This window comes from Schistocerca americana, chromosome 6 (assembly GCF_021461395.2).
Source record: "Schistocerca americana isolate TAMUIC-IGC-003095 chromosome 6, iqSchAmer2.1, whole genome shotgun sequence".
Taxonomy (NCBI): domain Eukaryota; kingdom Metazoa; phylum Arthropoda; class Insecta; order Orthoptera; family Acrididae; genus Schistocerca; species Schistocerca americana.
In genome coordinates, this window is record NC_060124.1 from 355,521,606 (window position 1) to 355,544,258 (window position 22,653).

The 22,653-nt window shown below is 38.8% G+C and overlaps 1 protein-coding gene across 1 annotated transcript in view; it reads right to left on the reverse strand.

The window, feature by feature from the left end:
- LOC124619459 (UBX domain-containing protein 1-like) overlaps positions 1–22,653 on the reverse strand; it is a 62,153-nt gene that overhangs the window by 17,576 nt on the left and 21,924 nt on the right. The window contains exons 3-4 of the mRNA XM_047145858.1: positions 14,063–14,254; positions 12,329–12,580 (exon numbers count right to left, since the gene is read on the reverse strand). Of these exons, the coding sequence (XP_047001814.1) occupies positions 12,329–12,580; positions 14,063–14,254 (444 nt within the window). The remainder of the gene's footprint in view (positions 1–12,328; positions 12,581–14,062; positions 14,255–22,653) is intronic.

Below are 22,653 nucleotides of genomic sequence, written 5' to 3' on the forward strand. Positions count from 1 at the left end.
AATACTCTAGTTAATCCTCAGGATGTTTGATGCGGTTGCAGTTAGAGCTTTGAGCATCTCAGTCCAGTAATCCACCCCAGAATATGTCCTTACTTTGTAAGCAGGAATTTTGGAACACTGATGTAGAAAAAGGCTGAGTTTAAATTGTTGCCACACTGTAGAATGGAAGTTATTGTCTACTATAAGTTATTGTCTACAATAAACACTATCATTTTCCAATCAAATAAAACTTATGGAAGAAGCTCAAACAAGTGAAAAAGCTCCAAGATATTGAATTACCTCTGTCACATGTCATCATCATTATAAGACAGTTACATATAAAATGGAAATGTGGTTCTACCTTAAGCAAACATCCACAACAGGTATTTATTTTTTTTTATTCATGCATTAAGACTCCTTCCGCTACTCAAGAGACTTATCAGTACTTCTGGACAGCAACATTGCTATGAAAATAAGTGCTAACATCTCTTGATGGATTGTTCCTCCTTTGAGCTCCGTATCCCCCAACTACAACTGCTGGTCATGGAATCAGTAGTGCCTTGCCAATTATCTTACAAGGTAAGATTTATTTGGCAGTCATTTCAACCCTGTGATAGCTGGGATCTAACCACACTCAGCTGAATGTCACTGTTCTTACTGAGAATATTTTCGCTGTTTTAATTTCGACAGTTCTCCACAGACCTGAGTCCCATCTTGACGACTGGAAAGAAAAAAAGTCTTGGCTCAACAACTCTTGCTTACTGGTTACCCTCTTACCCTTCCACCAGCACGACCTCCTGGCTTAGGCAGTAAGATATGTGCTATGTGGAACCACACTTTCCGATCCTTCAGGGAAGGATGTTCCTTTGCTGTCCCATGGTGTAAGGACACTCTTCCTGGGAGCAGATGCTGGATGCTTAGGCTAGCCTCCCAGGAAGCCCTATTGTGCGCATTCTGCACATGCATGGCCATACCTGCTCACACACGCTAGCAGTTGGTTGTCCGATTGCTGCATGTCACCTGTTTGCCCCCACCTACCCACAGACAGGCACTCAAGCTGGAACAGCAGGCCTTACGCTAAGTTTATGTAGGAGCTGTGATAGTGATAAAAGCATCGAATAGAGCAGCAACTAAAGCAAAGTATGGTTCTTAGCTTTTATGAGACATTTAGTACAAAGCTTTGATAACAGCACGGAGCTGACTGATGGTAAGTGCATTCGTACTGGCTCTGGAATGGGAGCCAAGGTAGTGTTAAATTATCAGATAAAACTTTTCATTAATTTCTACGTTGACATGATTACATTACAGTTCACACTTAAGTGTCTGGCAATGCGTGTTAAGAACCACTATCAGATTATTTCTCAACTTGACTGTCCCTGTCTTGAATAGCTCATGGGCAAATGTGTCTGTGCAAAGTTCAATTTCTCTTATTTATTTTGATCAAATGATGGAAAGTCCAGGATGGAATAATGAGAAGCATCACCTATCCCATCAAAGGCAAGGCTGCCTGTGAAACCAGCTAAGCTGCAATCACTGTGCTGCTTTCTACACGGTCATGACAACCAAGGATAGCTGCTAGGGCACAACAAAAAGGTGTGTGTGTGTGTGTGTGTGTGTGGTGTGTGTGTGTGTGTGTGTTTTGTCTAATTCTGATGAAGGCCTGTTTGGCCGAAAGCTTTGTCTGACAAGTCTTTTTGTTGTGCCTATCTGAGAGTCAGCGTTTTCGCTTTATGGCTCAACTATTCTTTTCATATTATTGTCTTATTTTATTATGATGGTCACTTTCCCTACGCAGATGGGAATTAGCAAAATATTTTACGATTCAGAGCAGAAAGATTGTGATCGAAATTCCATAACAAGATCTCGCTGCAGTCAAAAATGCCTTTGTTTTAATGACTGCCACCCCAACTCGCTTTTCTTATCCCTGACACTCTCTCCACTCCTTCACAGCCCAGTTGGAAAAAAAAGGATGAGCGATTTACAGTACTTTACTCTTGAAAAGCACACCACATAGATACATACGAAAAAATAAAAATGCACATACTTTGCTGAATTCTGATACCCGTCTATTAGTCAATAATTTAGAGGTCTCATATTTTCTTTCGGTGTTGATGCAACTGTTGTGAAAACTGTAACAAAAGTAGCTAAAGTTTTATGACAAGATTGTCAAAATAAACACTTTAGATGTTGATGCTTTCAAACAAAAAAGCGGATGACACCTACGATATTTAAAATTTTCTAAACTGTTCCTGCATTTTTTAGTCTGTGATTTGCCACACTGTGATACAACTATAACTTTTATTAATCTAGGCTATGAAACTTCACTTTGTTAACCCACTATTATGGCAACAAACTGTAATTTATGTATAACGTTCAGGAAACAACTTGTATATGCATGACGTTGCTGTCTGGCAACATACACAGTCTGGCTGCCTCGAGCTAGGCTGTGTTCAGAGTCATTATGTTGGCAGAAACAGTTCAAAAGTGATAGTATTTGCTGAAAGTCGAGTGCACCTAAAGAAACATGAAAGCAGCTGCAAGAGTGAATTATTTCTGTCACTTAGATGACATCTAGTCAGAGTATTAAAATTATGCTTAATGATGGTGCAGATTATGTTTCCACATACCTGTAACTGAATGATAATTAATCAATATTTTTGATTTGTTGCCATATTTTGTTTTCTGTAATTCTCCTCACCTATCCGACAAGTTCACATTCGGTGACGGCTTGAATTGCTGAAGAGGATGACTGGTATACCCACACCAATATGCAGGCTTATGTGGAACCCCTTGAGTTTATGGCTGCAAAAGGCTAATGCATTTGCGGCATTCAATGCCTCACATATTGTCTACGATGCAACCACAATATTGGCTGCTAATGGCAACATGAGGTGGGACTGGAGTTAGCTGTTGCTGAGCACACCATGAGACTACGGAGCATAGCTGAACTGCTTAGTTGAAGAATAACTCACAAACATTGTTTCAGTTCTAGTGGTGTTGATACAAAGCAGAGCAATGGCAAAGATAAACAAAGCAAACACTGCATTATATCTACAACAGTTGTCGAAGTTGAAAGGAACCCAAGGAGTTTCGCATAATCGTAAAGAAGTGGCATATGAGATATTGGCATTTCTGCAAGAAGAGTCAGTGGAATCTGCAGTGTCACATACACCGAGTGTGCGGATGATTGACATGAGGAGTACAATGACAACAATACGTGCTTAACAAGGGAAAATGATACTGAAACAGATGTCGAGCTATGTAGTTCATCATCCTTGTCAGACAGGGAGTCACAAATCCTGTCTTTGGTGGAAAATAGTAAATGGTAATCGTTGTCCAAGGAGTTGGAAGATTATCGTGTGTGTGTGTGTGTGTGTGTGTGTGGCCGCGCACGTAAAACCAAATGGGTATTTGCTCGGGAATTTGCCCAAAACAGTTTTAAATGCCAAAAATCTGGGTATTTATAGAAAAAAAAGTACCAATTAAAATAAGGGATGGGATGATAATCCCGATATTGAAAGTTAATAACTGTTTACACTTCAACACACACGTTATTCATTGCCATTATTACTAAGAACGAAAGGAAAGAAGAGAAAAGCATTTCTTTTTTTAAAAAAATAGCATTCCAAACTGCTATACCAAGGAAGGGTGTGTGTTGCTGACATCTGCTTATCATTTACAATGTACTTTTTCCTTTTATCAGTTCTACTCTTCACTGGATAAACTTTTTTTTTCTTTTTCCCCCCAGTAATATAGCATAAGTGAAAATACTATGTACTGGCTACCAACTTAATATAAACTATACTTCATTTCAAAAATTACTTTTAAACTTGAGTTTTGTTTTATTTTTTTATTTTGCACAACCCCAAGAATTGATCTCATTAAAGATGCAAAAAGCTTTGTTAACGGTCCAAATTTATTTCCCCTAATAACTCTTCCCTAAGTCTCAAGCAGCTTTTTCAACTTGGTTACCGAATCACTACAGAAGCAGTGTTGCAAAACACCTTTTCTAATGCAAAATGTCAACATTGCTTATCAATTAATCCTTAAAATGTATGAATGCCTGGCCATTTATGAATTTTGGGCATATTCACAGGGATTTATTCTGGGCATTTGCCCCAGCTTATAAATGTCCAGGAATCTTAAAACACCACTACCCAGGAATATGATTGTGTAGTGCATAAGAAAAACTATAGATATTCAAGGGAGGACAAGGTGCACTTGTTACAAAACTGGCATTAGCACATTTCAGGGTTGCTAGATACAATTTATAGGATGTGCATGATAGTGACCTACTATGTTATGCACATCAAATTGCACACGACAGAGATTACAGAGATTTTAAGGGAAGCAGTGGACGATTGCAAACTTCAAAGAGTGCTGCAGATTTGGAAGACGTAAAGCAACAAAATTTCAGACAAAGTGTCAACTTGATGATGCACAGCAAACTAAGGAATCAACCTGAAAATTTGTAGAAGAGATGAACAAACTTATCCCATCATTTAGTATGGAATTTGTTTTCAACTCCGAACGAATGGGATTTGAAGAGCGAACGCATATGGAAGGAATCCCGGAATAGGAGGTACCAAGAGAGTAATATTAAGATCAACTAACAACAATGCCTAGACATATTCATAAACAGTTATGCCAACTATTAATCGGGATGGTAAATTGGCTGGAAAGTTATTTATTGTGCTTTGAGAAGTTGGAGGTACTCTGCCCCTACGATCAGTTCTCAAGTACATGATCTTGCAAGGACAGTAGGGAAAATTTACATCACAGCAAGCAAAAGTTGGAAAAGGGAATAAGAAAACTACAGCTATGGTATGAGCACTGCTTTTGGCCAATAGCTAGAGAAAATAATTTGCTTTTGCTCGATTCTTGGTCTGTGTGCAAAAACCATACTCCTTTAGAGCAAACTATCTCTCCTCAAAAGTGTGTGACAGCAATTCATACCACCTGGAACCACTGGACAAATTCAATCTCTGGATTTTTCCCCCTCCATTCCTATAAAACATATTATCACACTACCTGCAGCAAAGCCTTAAAGGATAGCCAGTTTCATGATAAACTACAAGACAGACTGTTTCGCATTTGGATGCATGCCATGACATTCCATCATTTCTCATCACCCCGTTACACCAATATGATTCTATATCAGGGTGTATAGGTGAACAAGATGAAAAAATTCACGTGTTTTTCACAGATTTCCTGGTTGTCCTGAAGTGATTTTCCTGTTGTCCCCTTGTATTTACATCCTGTATATGCACTCTTTAAGAGTAGGTGCATAAACTGAACGTCCTGCTCGGTTTATAACTTCCAAGGAGTTCGCTTTCGATCTTGATGGTGCAAATCTTTGTGATCACTGTGGTGCAGCATTTTTAATTTGGTGTTCATGATGCAAGTTAATGGTTTGTTTTGAACATTTCTTGAATGTCAATGATGTCTATTTTGTGAAGTGTAATAAATACATCCCACAGGAGGTTGATCTCTGCACTTCCTAAAAACTAATTTTCTATCACCCTCCTGATGCACATGGTGAGTAATTAGCAGCTAACATTTTTCCTGTCATAATTGTTAACACACCACTTTCAAATGAGCCTGGCTAAAGACTGAACTTGCAACTTTACACTCATGGGGTTCCTTGTTAGACATTTCTGCCATTTGTATTTTGGTTATCATCTGATTCATCACTCGAGACTATTTCAGTGTGTTATGAGGCCTTTGAACTCCTTTCGTTAACCTTCGTATTCTAATTTCTTGGAGACCCAGAACAAGTGACTCGACTATGAACTACACATAATATAGACAATTTTGTTCATTCTGAAAATAAAATTCGAATTTTACAGCATAATGCTAAATAGACAGCAAGAAAATGATCTGCCTCTGAAGCCTGTACAAGTGTGTGTAATTCAACAGGTGTCAAACTGGCATGAATTTCACTTCATTCTTGCATATGCACAGCACAACCACACAAAGTATGTAGGAGTAACACCACTGACATTCTGACTATGTGTCAGGAAATTGACTTATTTGTAGCAACACAGCTATCCACGTGGACATTGTGATGATGCCTGGAACCGCAAGGACTGTCAGGTGACATTTGTTGCGACTTCCCTGATGTTGCAGCAGAGAGGCGCATGCCCAATGACAACACTGGAACCTGGAGTGGCACCACATCTTTTCAGACAAGTCCTGGTCCTGCATACAGCGCCATGGTGGATGTATCCACTTGTGGAGGCTACGAGTAGAACAAATGTTACCAGACTGCATTTCTCTCTGTCATACAGAGCCAACGTTTGGGTAAAAGTCTTGCAATTTTTGTAGTTTATGTATAATATATGTAATAATATGCAACAAAATACTTGTCAGAGATTTGTACATTATCTAATACAGATTTTCTAAATTGAACTTGCAGTTTTGCGTTCATGATATTCTCTCTCTCTCTCTCTCTCTCTCTCTCTCTCTCTCTGTGTGTGTGTGTGTGTGTGTGTGTGTGTGTGTGTGTAGCTGCACTTTGCGTTATGGTATTGATACCATCGGGTACACAATACATTAGCCCCTACTTTGTACAGGCAGTCCTACCTTCCAGGTATGTGACAAGCTAAATTCTATTTTCAAATGTTCCTTTACAAAGGAGAACCGAGGAGAATTGTCTCTATTTAATCCTCGAAACCACTGAAAGGTTGAATGTAGTAAGTATTACTGTCAGTGGTGTTGAGAAACAACTGAAATCGTTAAAATGGAACAAAGCTCCAGGGCCCGATGGAATCCCTATCATATTCTATACTGAATTTGTGGCCGAGGTAGCCCTTCTTCTAATTATAACCTATCATAGATCCCTTGAGCAAAAAGCTGTGCTCAGTTCTGGAAAAAAGCACAGGTCGCACCCATCTACAAGAAGGGTAGTAGAAGTGATCCACAAAACTTAACATTCAATAACCTTGACATCAATATGTTGTAGAATCTTAGAACATATTTGGAGCTCAAATAATAATGAGGTATCTCAAACAGAATGACCTCCTCTATGCCAACCAGCATGGATTCTGAACACACTGGTCATGTGAAACCCAAATCACACTTTTCTCACATGACATACCAGAAGCTTTGGATCAAAGCAGTAAATGGATTGCAATATTTCTTGATTTCTGAAAAGCGTTTGACTCAGTACCACACCTATGCTTAGCGTCAAAAGTACGATCATATGTGACGTCAAGTGAAATTTGCAACTGGACTGAGGACTTTTTGGTAAGGAGGATGCAGCATGTCATCATGGTCAGATGTAGAAGTAATTTTAGGTGGTCCCTGGGGAAGTGTGTTGGGATCCTTTGATGTTCATGTTGTATATTAATGATCTCACAGACAATATTAATAGTAACCTCATACTTTTTGCAGATGATGCAGTTATCTACACCAAAGTACTGCCTGAAAGAAGCTGCATAAATAATCAACAAAATCAAGCAATTATTTACAGAATAATAAGATCCCACTCCTGTGATTCAAACTGACCTGCAGTCTCTCCTTAAACCCTCAAGCCCCTCACAAGGACTAACACCTTTATCCATAGAACTTCTCACCCCACCCAAACCACGCAGCCCCACCTTTTACCTTCTTCCTAAGATCCATAAACAATTATCCTGGCCGTCCTATAGTTTGCTGGCTTCAAAACACCCACCGAGCATACATCTAAGTTGATCAGCACCTGCAACCTTTAGTACAAACACCTCCCTCCTATATCAAAGATACCAAGATCGTCTTGAAATCCGTGCCTGTACCACTTCCACCACACACCTTGCTTGTCACCACTGATGCTACCTCTCCCTATACTAACATCACCCACATACATGGTTTGTCTGCTACTGAACGCTTCCTCAGTCAGCATCCACCTGCTTCCAAACCTGTGACAGCCTTACCACTCACTTTGATCAACTTTATATTTACTAACAACTACTTCACCTTTGTGAGGCAGACATACAAACTGATCAGGGGTATGGTCATGCGAACCAAGATGGCTTCTTCCTATGCCAAGCTTTTCATGGGTTACTTGGAGGGGGCTTTCCTGGGATCTGTAAGTCTTCAACCCCTGGTTTGGTTTAGATATGATGATGACATTTTTTACCATATGGAGCCATGGTGAGGCTGACCTGTTAATATTCCTGGACTCTCTGAATACCTTCTCCCAATTAAATTTCACATGGACCTATTCCAAATCCCATGCCACTTTCCTTGATGTTGATCTCATTCTCACTGAAGGCCAGTTATATTCTGTCCACATTTAACCTGCTAACAAACAACAGAACTTAAATTTTGATAGTTGCCATCCTTTCCATTTGAAACATTTCCTCCCATACAGCCTTGGCATTTGAGGCAAACGTATTTGTTCGGATGCAGACTCTTTACAGGAATACACCACCATTCTCACCTCAGCCATCAGTGGACGTAATAACACCATCAGCCTAGTTCAAAAGCAGATTTCCTGGGCCATCACATCCAATTTTGATATGTTGATCCCTCCAACCAACAACTTTGGAGCACACCACTGGTCCCTCAGTATTATCGTGGTCTAGATTGTATTAATCAGCTAAGTTGACGAGGCCGTCACTCCCTAAAATCATGCCCTGAAACAAGATCTATTCTGTCTGAGATTTTGCCCACAACACCTAGAATAGCTTTTTGCTGTCCTCCTAATCTCAGTAATATTCTTGTCAGGCCCTATGATCCTTCTGCACTCATCTCCCTACCATATGGCTCCTACCCTCGGGACTGCCCCATAGCAAGACTTGGCCTCTGCACTCTCGTACCACCACATTTATCAGCCCTGTAACTGGCGAAACATCTACTATCAAAGGGAGAGCCACATGTGAAACGACACGTCATATACCAGCTGTTATGCAAACAGTGTTTGGCCTTTTACATTGGCATGACTGCTACCAAACTATCAATTAGGATGAATGGGCATAAGCAGAGGATATACACTCGCAACACACAATATCCTGTTGCAAAACATGCTCTACAACATGATGATAGTGACCTCTGTGCCTGTTTCACCACACACTCCATCTGGATTCTTCTCCCAGACACCAGTTTCTCAGAACTCTGCAGGTGGGAACTAGCGCTACAACATGTTGTTGGTTCTTGCCACCCGCTTGGCCTTAATTTATGTTAATTTCTTCTGCCTTGGCATTTCTTCATAGTAACTATTCCTTTCTTCACTACGTTTCAGTTTTCTATGTCTTTCATTTTCTTACTGGCCTGTTTTTCGCACCCCCTCCCACCTCTGTTATGTACAATGCACTCAGTTTTTCACTCTTATTAACTCATGCACGATGTTTAAGCAGTAATCTCTGCCTTGCATATTACCCTGCCTTTCTCAATTAAGCTCTCAGATTTTCAAATCTCATCTGAGGCAGTCCTCAACAATCAGTTTTTCCTTCTCATCCCGTCTGGCAAGTCTCCCCTGACCTGATGTTCTGAGTGACTTCATGAAATCTATCCCTTTTCCTAGACCCCTCTAGTCCTTTTCCTCCAGCTCTGTTCCTTGCCCTTCAATCCTTCTGCATGAAGAAGGAGCTGCTGGCTCCGAAAGCTTGCCTAATTATAACCTTCCTTTGTGTGTGTGTTCAGCCACCACTTGGTGAGTAGATTTTTAATCTATCCAATATTATTTTGCATAAATATCCAGTCAGACCTTAATAAGATTTCAAAGTGGTGCGCAGATTAGCAACTTCACTAATTGTTCAGAAATGTAAAATTGTGCACTTCATAAAATGAAAAAAAAAAAAAAAAAAAAAAAAAAAACACAGCATCCTCTGACTATAATATCAATGAGTCACTGTTGGAACCAGCCAACTCATACAAAAACTTGGACGTAACGATTTGTAGGGATATGAAATAGAATGATCACATAGGCTCAGTCGTGGGTAACACAGGCCGTAGACTTTGTTTTATTGGCTGGATACTGGGGAAGTGCAATAAGTGTACAAAGGAGACTACTGACAAATCACTCTAGAATATTGCTCAAATGTGTGGGATCTGTACCAACAGAACTAATAGGGTATATTAAACATATACAGAGAAGGACAACACAAACTGCAGGTTGTCACAGGTTTGTTTGATCTGTGGAAGTGTGCCACAGAGATATTGAAGGAACTGAACTAGAAGACTCTTGAGGATAGATGTTAAATATCCCGAGAAAGTCTGTTAACAAAGTTTCAAGAAACTGGGAATATACAACAACTCTCTCTGTATCGCTCATATAGGGATCATGAAGATAATATTAGAATAATTATTGCATGCACAGAGGCAGTCAAACAACCATTCTTCCTGTGTTCCGTGTTCCGTACATGAATGAAACAGGAAGAAACCATAATTAGTGGGACCTACCCTTTGGCATACAATTCACGGTGACTTGCAAAGTGTAGATGTAGATACAGATTATATTACAACAAGATAATGCAAGACTGCACACTGTCCATGCTGTGCTGATCTGCCTTGACAGACAGTGTGTTTGTTTGGTTCATAGTCCAGCATGTTCTCCAGACGATTCATACGATTCAGCCACTGAGTCATGGGTTGCTGAGAGACTGGCATGCCACTACTTGCCAGCCACTCTGATAAATGAACCCTGGTGTAGGGGTGAAGCAGCATGGAATGGCATATCCGTATCTGTCATCCAAGGTCAGCCTGACTTACTATCCAGACATGTTAAAACTATTGTTGCTGTCAGAGGTGGCAAACTTTTCACTAATGCACAAATCACAAACAAAATGAATCACATATGCTTTCTATCATGTTGTATACACACAATAAGAAAAATTTTAGTACAATAAAATCCTGTTTTTAAGTTCCCACATTTTATGTTTTCCCACTTTTCTCATTTACTTTTGTTGGTCCCAACAGAAGTCCTATTCTCTCAACACACTGCTTTCCCATCATTAATGATTCATGTAACATTTCCTGCATTTTAGCATTTTAAGTTTTTTCTGATGTTATCACAGCCATTAATATGGATTTTCATACAGTTTTCTGCAAAATGCACTTCATACTCCTGCTCAAAGTCAGATTTGGAACTAAGCATTAAACACAGATGATATGCAAAGTTACTGATTGTTTAATGCAGCATTAATGTGGTAAGCAAGATTTTAGTTCACAGCATGTTGGGTCATGAACAGCTGTATTATAGGTTCGCAGTGTTCGAAAGTCTGGAAAGTATGCTGAATCACTGCCTTAATGATAAACATGATCTGACAATAGTTATTCTAGTAGCAACCTTCCTTCTGCTAATTGTGTTGTATTACAACAGCTTTAATTTAATTCCATGGTCATTTATACAAATAAACACCACTTTTGAAGATGGCCATCTCAATAATGGTCTTTCATGAATCATTGTTACTTCCGTGTGAAATACGCTAATCCATACTAGGCGTGCTGTCTTAGATTGGTACAACTTGATGACAGACGTAAACATTTCTCAAGATGCTCCATAATATAACAACAATTTCTGCCCTCTTTCTGACCCGAGATGTTCCTGAACGGAGTGACCTCCTGTCAGCAACAAGCTGCAGATTTTGTACCCACTGTTCTCTGTTTACAAAGACTGGCAGCTTCAGATTTTTAACCACTAAGTTTTATTTACTATAATATTATAATTATTATCAATATTAAGTTTCACATTAGGACATTAATATCATTTTAATGTGGTTTCATGAAAGACCTTCGCTTCTGTGTTTTATTTACACCATTGGACATGACAGGAACACAGAGGGAAACACCCACACACATTTGTGTGTGTCAGCAATCAGCCACTGCCTTTGTGATTATCGTGAAAACAAAGTGCTAACATACACAAATGCGCATTTCCTTCTTCGTTCTGATCATGTACAATGATGTAAATAGAGCACGGAAGCAAAAAATCTTTTGTGAAACTACATTAAACGACATCTGTGTCTAATGTGAAATAATTATTAATAACCACTACAAAATTATGGTAAATACAACTTGTAACACTACATTGGTTACAACATTAAAGTTGGCAGTCTGCAAACAGAGAGCAACAGACCAAAATCTACAGCTTGTTATGTTTTCTCTCATTTCCTGTATTTTACACCTCTTTTGGGTCAGTCCACTGAAAAATGTAAAAAAGGGGCTTTACTGTATTTGTTACACTTCCTGGTGTTGAAATTTGCGCAGTATTCAGTGTAAAATATATTATCAAGAGTTTTACGTTAAGTGTTATACATTGGCATTAAATATTTTTTAACTTAAGAGAGTCATTATACTACTACTTCTACTATTATTACAACAAATAAGCAACACTGTTATCCTAGTAGAAAATGATAATGACCCTTACTTCTTTCTTGCTGCAGTCATTTCTTTCCCTGAGCGAATTCTCAGCCTTTCTCTTTCTAAAGCTTCTTGCTTCTCCTTTTCTTCTCGCTCTAGCCGCTTCTGTCTCATTTTTTCTTCTAGCTTCTTAAGTTGTTCTTTTTTCTCTTCCTCTGTCAATGGTTTCTTCTCTTCTGTTGACTCTGAGAAATTACTATGTCCAGACTTTGCAGCATGGTACTCTATTTCAAGCTGGGTAGAAAAAAGCTTCCCACAGCTGTAAAGAAAAAACTTAAAGTTGAAAAACTCATAAATGATAAAAGTTCTCAAGTGATGACATGTTTTATATTTTCTTTCTGTTTTGAGAAAGTTCTGTTATCCAGAATCATGTGCATTATCTACATCCAATAACACTACACGACAGATTAATATCAGGGTGTATATGCGGACAAGGAAGAAAAATACCCGGATTTTTTCTGGTTAAAAATACATTTTCTCCCGGGTGAAAACACACTTTTTCTGTGTTAAGTGACAGTATATTTTCCCTTATCAATCCTTTGAATGGTTAAGGTTTTATACAAGGGCGTAGAATTTCCCAGCACTTTAGAAAACGAAACTCGGAGAAAAAGACAAGTTTTGGAAATATGTTTTATGTGCAGCAACATGTACGTTGCATATTTTTGTATTAAGAAAGTATACATTGGAATTCCAACAAACACCGCATGTTACTTTCTGAATCATGGAAATCGAGATTGCGATTCGTTTCTGTAAGCCAATAATAGCTCATGTCATGTGATCTTGGCAGCCGATGACAGCGGATATTCAGAGCATAGGACACGTGATGTAGTCAGCCAACAGCAACATCACTGTTACGTAGCATGAACACACAAACAGAGAAAGTTAATAGTTTAAATAAATATACACAGTGTTGCTACAAGAAAAGCAAAGCTTTCACATATAATATTGGTCTCTAAGGTTAATAAGCTGCAAGAGAAGCTAAGATTTCGCATATAATTTTGATCTTTTTTGTGTGTGTTACACTTTAAGACATATCACACAAATGTGTCAGCAAAATTTGATTTGCTAAATGCTAGAAGGAACATGGGTCTGGGAAGTGGTCAAATAAGCAAATAAGAAATATAGAGCAATTGTAAGGGAGCAAAAGGTAGGATTTAAGAGAAAGAAAAGATCATAAATACCCATAATATGGTAGACTTTCTGATTTGGTACATCTTCATATATTTTAATTTCTTTAATCTGCAAACACAGTGGTACAATTCATCACAAATGCATGATCCAAATTTAAAGTTCACAGTGTGTCAAGTACACATGTCAGTTAAAAGCCATTACACGTGAATTTAAACAATGTGTACTTCTTTGATACTACTGAATTTGAAGCATTTGTGCAAATGTGAATTTCACTCTAGTGTCTACATGGGAGCTAAGGGGGAAGACAGACACCCATCATGTAATTGCTGGATCATTATTGGCATACATATATGGAAACCAGGTTGAAAACATCACAAAAACTCTATTGACAAAACACCACCACAACACTCATTGATAATTGTACTGGTAGCAACACCATTGTAGTTACAGTTTACAAATATTCATAGGTGATGAATCTCATTTAGCAAAATGACATTGCAGTAACTGAAGGACATCTATCACTATTTCCAAATAAACTTCTTCACAAATACTGGTCCAACTTAAATACCAATAACATATAAAATATAAAACATTATAAAATTTAACTCACTCATTACACTTTAACGACTTGGCTGTTTCAGAGCTGCTGGCACTTTCAGTGCTTTTGGAAGGCTCCACAGAATTTTCAGTACTATCACCAATAGGTGCTGTATCTATCACAGAAGGCTGTGTTGTCTCCATTGCATCAGTGGTGGCATCAGAAGAAGAAAATGGAATGGATTCATCTGCATGAGCAAGTAACCTGCAACCACCAGAAGTTAACCGTCAATTACTTCAGTAATTAATCCTAGACCTACTGAGCCATCAGTCTTCTATGAGAAGGTAAAACTAAATACTCAAATGGAAAACAAGACAAATTAATATTAATAAATTAAATTTAATGTAACTTTGGTGACAATTATTTCTCTAAGTCTTCAAATTCACAACTTTGTGTTTCTGGTTTATTCAGTCATCATTCCACTATAAGGTACGTATATACGTATACATTCAGTATTAGCAACAAAGGAGCAAGAAGAAGATGAAACTTGTCATTTGTTGCCCAAAATGACCAACAGTTTCTTTTACACAGAACATGTATTTTTTCAATATCTTCTTAGATGGCACAAACCTGAATGTGACTGGAGCCAAGTGTGAAATGTGCAACACAATACATTAACAAAAACTTTTACATTTCTTGAATTTCTTTTATTTTTATTTTAATCTTTATTTGAAAATCCAAAATTCATTCACTTTTAGTAGTTTCAAAATTTAAATTCAGCCATTATTCACTTTGCTTCACTGTGCCCAGTACATGTACACATTATTTAAAAATATGCTGTGTATCAATAATTCTCAATAATAAAGACAAATTCACAACCCAACAGATGAGTGAAAAAAATGGAGATAGAAAAACAGTATTAAGCTCTAACAAGTGGAACAATCATCGTGAAGCACTGTACCATATTCAATATGGTGGAAAAAAGATTTAATCTTCAGAGAAGGACTGTGGTAATGTGCACCACACAGCATTGTGCAATACTAGAAATGATAAACTGGATTCTGATGGGTTTGAGATGGCCTGCCCGCCACGAATTCCTCTCCTGTGCCAACAGTTTCACACCAGAGAAGCACTTGTACCCTATTTTCTCAATTATTTGCTGGATGTATTCCAATCTCTGTCTTCCCCTACTGTTTTTACCCTCTACAGCTCCCTCTAATACCATGGCGGTTATTCCCTGTTGGGTTCGCACAAGTCCTATCATCCTGTCACTTCTTCACGTCAGTGTTTTCCATATATACCTTCCTCATCGATTCTGCGGAAAACCTCATCATTTCTTACCTTATTGGTCCATTTAATTTTCAGCATTCCTCTGTAGCATCTCACCTCAAATGCTTTGATTCTCTTCTGTTCCAGTTTTCCCACAACCCATGTTTCATTACCATAGGATACTGTGCTCCAGATGTACAAACTCAGCAATTTCTTCCTCAAATTAAGGTCTATTTTTGATACTAGTGAACTTCTCCTGGCCAGGAATGCCCTCTTTGTCAGTGTTAGTATGGTTTTTATGTCCTCTTTGTTTTGTCCAGCATGGGTTATTTTGCTGCCTACATAGCAGAATTCCTAAACCGTAATTTCCAATTCCAATATTACGTTTTTCGTTGTTCTCATTTCTTTTGCCTTTCTTTGAATTATTCTCAATCCACATTCTGTATTCATTAGACTGCTCATTCCATTCAACACATCCTATAATGCTTGAATGAGGATAGCAATGTCATCTTATCACTGATATCCTTTCACCTTGAATTTTAATCCCACTCTTGAACTTTTATTTCCGTCACTGCTTCCTCTATATACACAGTGAACAGTAGGGGTGGAAAGCTACATCCCTTTCTTTCATCCTTTTTAATCTGAGCACTTTCTTCTTGGTCTTTCAGTCTTGTTGTCCCCTCTCTGTTCTTGCACATATTGTATATTACCTGCTTTTTCCTACAGCTTACCCTTCCTTTTCTCAGAATTTCAAATGTCTTGCACCATTTTACATGGTCAAACACTTTCTCCAGGCTGACAAATCCTATGAATGTGTCTTGATTTTTCTTCAATCTCATTTCCATTATCAACTGCATCAGAACTGCCTCTCTGGTACTTTTGTCTTTCCTAAAGCCAAATTGACCATCATCTGAGAGATCCACAATTTCCTTTTCCACTCTTCTGTATATTACCCTTGTCTGCAACTGGATGCATGAGCCGTTCAGCTCATTGTGCAGTAATTCTTGCACTTGTTGGCTCTTGCTATCTTCAGAACTTCCTCCAATGATTTTAGATGGAATGTTATCTATCACTTTCGCCTTATTTGATCTAGAGTCGCCCAAAGCTCTTTCAAATTCTCGCTATAATACTGGATCACCTACCTCTTCCCTGTTGGCTCCTGTTTCTTCTTCTAGCACGTCATCAGACATGTCCTCCTCCTCATAGAGGCCTTGTACTCTTTCTACCTATGCACTTTCTCCTCTGCATTTAACAGTGGAATTCCCATTGCACTCTTAATGTTACCACCATTCCTTTTAATTTCACCAAAGTTTGATTTGACTTTTCTACACTGATGGAAAAAACTGCAGTACCAAAAAATAATTAAGGCAGAGTAATAAAATTTCAGAAATTCATTTGACTAGGTAATATATTTAAGTGATTAACATTGCAAGATCACAGAATAATGTAAATGTGAGGTAAGCCATTGAAAATGTGAAATGCCGATACATTAATAACTGGTGTAACTGCCTGTTGAATGCAAGCATGCAAAAGTGCATTCCTCATGTTGAACAGGTGCCGGATGTTAGTTTGTGGGATGGAGTTCTATGCCTGTTGCACTTTATGTCAGTCAATAAAGGATGGTTAATGCTGTCTGTGGATGTAGGGTGGGTACTCAAATTTGGGGGAAAAAAAAGGTTCCTGTGAATTCCAGGTGTGAGGAGGAAGGTGGTGTCCAAAAGCTCCTGATAAATTCTTAGTGAATGGATTTGAGGGGGAGGGGAGCACACCACAATAATGACATGTTTTCCTCTTAGCTGAGCCATATACCAACCATAGGGAGTTTAACAGCAGTTATTAAACATTGATAATTTACATGGAATAATATTCATATAATGAATACATTTTGAAACATTATGTATTTTAAAATTTGTGAATTTAAACTCAATAAAATTAAATTTCAATCCTAGGTTAATAATGCGGAATTCCCTGAGATTTCCCTAGTTTTTCCAGGTAAAATGCAATTCCCTGAGAACTCCATGCTCTCCAGAAGAATAGCCAGCCTGTGGATGACGCTTGAATTGTTGTCTGATGATGTCCCATATTGTTCGACTGGAGACAGATATGGCAGACATGCAGGCCATGATTAAGCAGGCCAAATCAACATGTGGGCGCTACAGAACATGTTGGGTAACAACAGTGGTATGTGGGTGAGTGTTATCCTACTGGAAAGCACCCCCTGGAATGCTGTTCACGAATGGGAGGCAGGACAACAGGTTGAACCAACAGACAGACATACAGTTTCGCAGTCGGGGTCACTGGCACCAAGGCAGAACCAGATTTCAACAGAAAACGCGACAGATGTCCACCCTGCCCTCCAATGAGCTCTTGCTTGACACCACTGAAGTTGCATATGAAACTCGTTTGGGATCAGTGGAATGCAAACTACAGGACTCCTGGCTGAGCTGTCCTTGAAGTAACTGATTTTTAACAGTTTGTTGTGTCACTGTGGTGCCAAATGCTGATCAAATTACTGCTGCAGATGCAGCACGATGCACCAGACCCACAGGCTGATTACAGTGGTCGCCTGGAGACCAGCTGCAATATCGCAGAAGGGCATCCAACATCTTGTAGCCCTATTACACTATGTCGTTCAAACTTAGTGAGGTAGTCTTTGTTACCTTAAAGGCACTCTTCACTAACATTGACGCATCACATCCAGTCTCAATGGTAACTAATGCTCACAACCGTTACATCATGTATTTAAAGCAAATATGATCTGCTTCCTCGTAGTTCCGCTATTAGTGCCACTCTTATTTGACTGAATAGATGTCATCTTTCAGATTTAGAAACATGCCTACCACCTTTCGTTTATGTCACACAACTCTTTCTTGGTGTTGTGATTACTTTTCCCCTCAATGTATATGCCTAGTCAAAAGCCAACAATCATTTCTTTCTTGATTCCCTCACGTTTTTCATGCAACCATTTCACCTTGGCTTCCCTGCACTTCCTGTATGTTTCATTCCCAAGTAAGCTGTATTTTTGTATTCCTGAAGTTCCCTGAACATTTTAGTACTTCATTCTTTCATCGATTAGCTGAATTGCTTTTTCTGTTACCCATGGTTTCTGTGCATTGTACCTACGTCCTTCTTTCCAGCTTCTGCGATTGTCCTTTTTAGAGATGTCCATTCCTATTCAGTTACTGCCTACTAAGCTGCTCATTATCAAAGTGTCTACAGCCTCAGAGTTACTTCATGCATATCTCTTGAACCCCACTTCTTGCTGCATATATTCTTCCTGATTAGTCTCTTAAACTTGAGCCTACTCTTCATTGTTACTAAATTGTGACCTGAGTCTACGTCTACTCCCCGCATATCTCAAAACAATTCGTTAAAATTACAGTGATGATATTCCAACTGCTAACACGCTTGTGCTTACTATGGCTGAGATGGAATGAACAGCTGTAGAGTTTTCTATGAGGATAAATGGCTGTGGTTGCTTACACTTGCCCCAATCAGCTAAAGGGAAGAAGTAATGTGGACTGTGCTATGTATGAGGCGGAACCATGGGCCTCATGGAAAAAGGGTGACCCGGCTGAGTCACGCGATTTGACTCTTAGTCAGATCACAAGGGGTGGCCACTATTGCACACATTGATCACGTAGGCTGATGTGAGGATCAATGAACTATACTCGACAGGATGTATCTGGAACATCTTAGGTGATTAGAAGTTAGTAGACAGGAATACAATTAAATACTTAGCTTTAATTCAGCATCAGCAATGAACGTCGATCTTGACTTTGTACAATAATATTTACAAGTGCAGTTATAAACTGAAATGCGAATACCCCTTTACAATTCTGATTGCTTCACACATACAGATCAATTAGCAATGCATGAATTGTATGTGGTGCCGGGTTAGGTCGTAGCTACTGACTTAGCTGAAGGCTATGCTAACTAGCGTGTCTGCAAATGAGATCTCTGAAGCTACAACAGGTGAACAATTTTTATTAATGTCGGTTGAAGAACTGGGCAGTGCTCTAGCTTGTCTCGTAAGACCAGCCAAGTAGCGGCGCTTGGTCTGCTAGCGTCGACAGTGGCGACTCGCGGGTCCGATGTGTACTGATGGACTGCGGCCGATTTGAAGCCTAAAATCTAGCCCTGCGGTGACACCACAGACTACATGGCTGAAGCTGACGTATGGTCTAGACCGTATGTTCCTGTCCGGCTATGAATTCAAACATATTTTTCCCATTATTGCCAAGCATCCATGTTTTTAGTGTTCCAACTAACCACTCCATTACTGAATTTGATAGTGGGTGGAACATAGCAAGGGTCAGATGCTCAATGCCATCAGACTGACAGAATGACTAAAATGGAGATGCCATAAATTGAGGGCCATTGTTGGAGACTGTTGTGGTGGACGCCTCATCTGTGGCGGAGAGAAAGGATGAGGTGAGGACAGTAGTCAACATTTCTGTAGTATTTATATATAGGTTATGCAATGTGCTTGCAGCTGTTATGCAACAATTTTACTATGATGTTGTCCAGTGCATTGGTAATTTTCAAGTTTGTAACCAGTTTGATTCTGTAGTTATCATAGCAGAAAACCAGGCTGAAATACATCATGATGTGTCATGACAAATGAGCCTCTTTTTGCAGTTGTTCTGACTTGATCTCACTTCCTGGTCATCAGGACTTCACACTATTAACTTCCCCAAAGAGTAGTAAACGATTGTGGAACATAATAAAAGATGTCAGATTTAACTTGAGGACCAGTGGAATGAGTGTATTTTAAATGCATCTCCAACTTGTCATTGTTTTTTAGGACCATACATGCTCACACTGCAAAACCAAATTTAGTTTTTCAGGGGTTTAGGGCATGGCCCTTCTAATGAAACTGGTTTATTTTTTTTTAAGTGGACTACAAAGAGCCATTTTTGGTCCTTTTGAAAGAATCTTCAACTTTGCCTTCAATTTGAAACTATGGGAAAGCAGTAAGAAAATAAAATTTTGTTATCTTTTATATTCTGAATCTTTCTACTGGTCAGTTATTATTTGCAAGGTTTCAGGTTCATCCTATTATTACTTCTGGAGACATAAAAAAATTAAACTTCCCTTTTTCTTTCTTTCTGTTTTTCTTACCCCCTCTCCCTACCCCTCCCCGACCCAACTTTGCTCCAAATTACTAACATGGAAAATTGCTGAAGTGCAAGGTGGCTTTTTTAAGGAAATATTTCCGAGATATTACGTCTCAAAGTTGCAGAAAACTCGGGGTGTACTTTAAATAGTTGCACTATGGAAAGACTATGTATCTGGGAGTATTATATTGGCGAAAGTAAAGTTTTAGCACTGTTCATTGGGAACATTTGCGAACATTCAAAGAAAATTTCAGCACAATCTTTAATGGACATGCGGTATTTTTTTCCAAAACTACACCATTTAGCATGGAATGGCCCAGAATCTACTTTATCATTGGTGTAAGTGCATGCACATATCCATTCCTGATGGGCAATGTCTCTGATTTCAGCTTGAAATTATGTTTGCAATAGCCACATACTGCTTCATTTTTTGGAAGACTGGTGACAGTGTTGCTCCAGCCGAAGACCAATTTAGGCATTGTTAATAGAATATGCAGCCTTTTGACACTGCCTGATTTGACCATGGACTGGAGCAAGCGTGTCACCAGTTGTTCACAAATAAAGCAGTGTATTGGCACTGCAGATTTGCTCAAAGGTCCGTCATCTTTTAGGGATGCACATGGGACAGCAATATTTCTGCTTCCAACATTTTGGCTGATAATTGTAGTCATCTTCAAGGTGAGCCAGTGACAATTAAAACCACATGACACAAAGATATACTGTGGAGTAAATGCACATGTTCAGAGAAAAGACATTTAGGACAAAAAAAAATCATTTATAGCCTACATAAAACTTAATGCTTTTAAGAATAAAGTGTAGCAAGCACTGAGCCAACAAAGCCACAATGGTTATAAATTATGTAATTATTAAAATGAATGGCATGTATTAGAATGTCAGGGGTTGAAGACTCAGAAAAACAGTTCATCTGAGAGCAGAAACATGAAATGAGTTTTTTTTTTTATGATTTTCGAGCTAGAAACTCTCGTCTTGGTTGAGCAGTTTGGCTGCTAATTGTCCACTCTCTCCTGGGGTATTGCTGTGTGGAAAGGAATCCTTACTGGATAGGATTGACAGAGGACATTGAAATAGCTCATTGAAGGGCAGCTCATTTAATTTTATCATGGAATTGGGGAGCCAGAGTTAAGCTATGATAAGTGTGTTGGAGTGGCGGTCATTAATACAAAGGTATTTTTCATTGCAGCAATGTGTTTTCATGAAATTTCAATTGCAAGCTTTATTCCCCAAAAGCAAAAATATTTTGTTTGGTCTCGCCCTCATAGGAAGAATTGGCCATCATAATAAAATAAGATATATCAGACCACACAAGGAAAGATTTTGGTGTTCATTTCTCTCACATGCTATTCAAGAGTGGAATGGTCGAGAAAAAGTCTGAAAGTTGTTCTGTAAATTATTGTCAAGTATGTAATTATATCTGGCATAGTAGTGATGTAGATACGAATGCACATACCATGACACGCCAACCTGTGCTGTTAAAAAAAAAAAAAAAAAAAAACACTTTTCTGCAATATTTCCTTCCACTACAACACTTCATGTGAGCAGTTCGGCATTATAATGTGGCTTTAAGTGAAGTGGATTTTTAATATTGCATAAATATTGTAAAACATTCAAAGTGACTACACTCCGCCATAACATTGTGACATCCCATGTAGCATAGAATTGTACAGAGGTCGTATTGAATCCAGAAATGTATTTAGGCCATACTGAGTCTATGTGATGCAGTTTATAACTTATTTTTAGTTGTCATTTATACAGAGAACTTGTTTGTTCTCCCCCCCTCTCCCCCCTTCGCTCTCTCCTGCACTACTACCACAATGCGCTCCCCCCCCCCCCCCCCCCCCCCACCCAAGTCAAGTAATGCATGTACTTGTTTCATTTTTCCTCTGATTTTAAATTGGTATCTCTTTTGCATTTCTAATATTAACATGCTTGTATTTCCTTCTCGAGAAATCACAGTACTGCATGGCATGCAAAATCAGTGTGTCCTAATGGCTTTTTCTTTATCAATTTCTTTCCTGTCTTCAAGCCATTGTGCTTTTTATTTTGGTTCCAAACAGCTTGCCCTGCTTATGTTTTGCATCCAAAGTATTTTTGTATATCCTTGTTTCATTTATAAGCTAACATATTTCTTCTTCAGGTCTTTTTTATTCTGCCTTCCTTGTCTATATCTTGGCTGCTCGTAAATTAATTATTTTCTGTTGTAGTGTATCCTCCTTCTGTATCACTGAATCACTATCTCAGCTTTCAGTCGGCCAG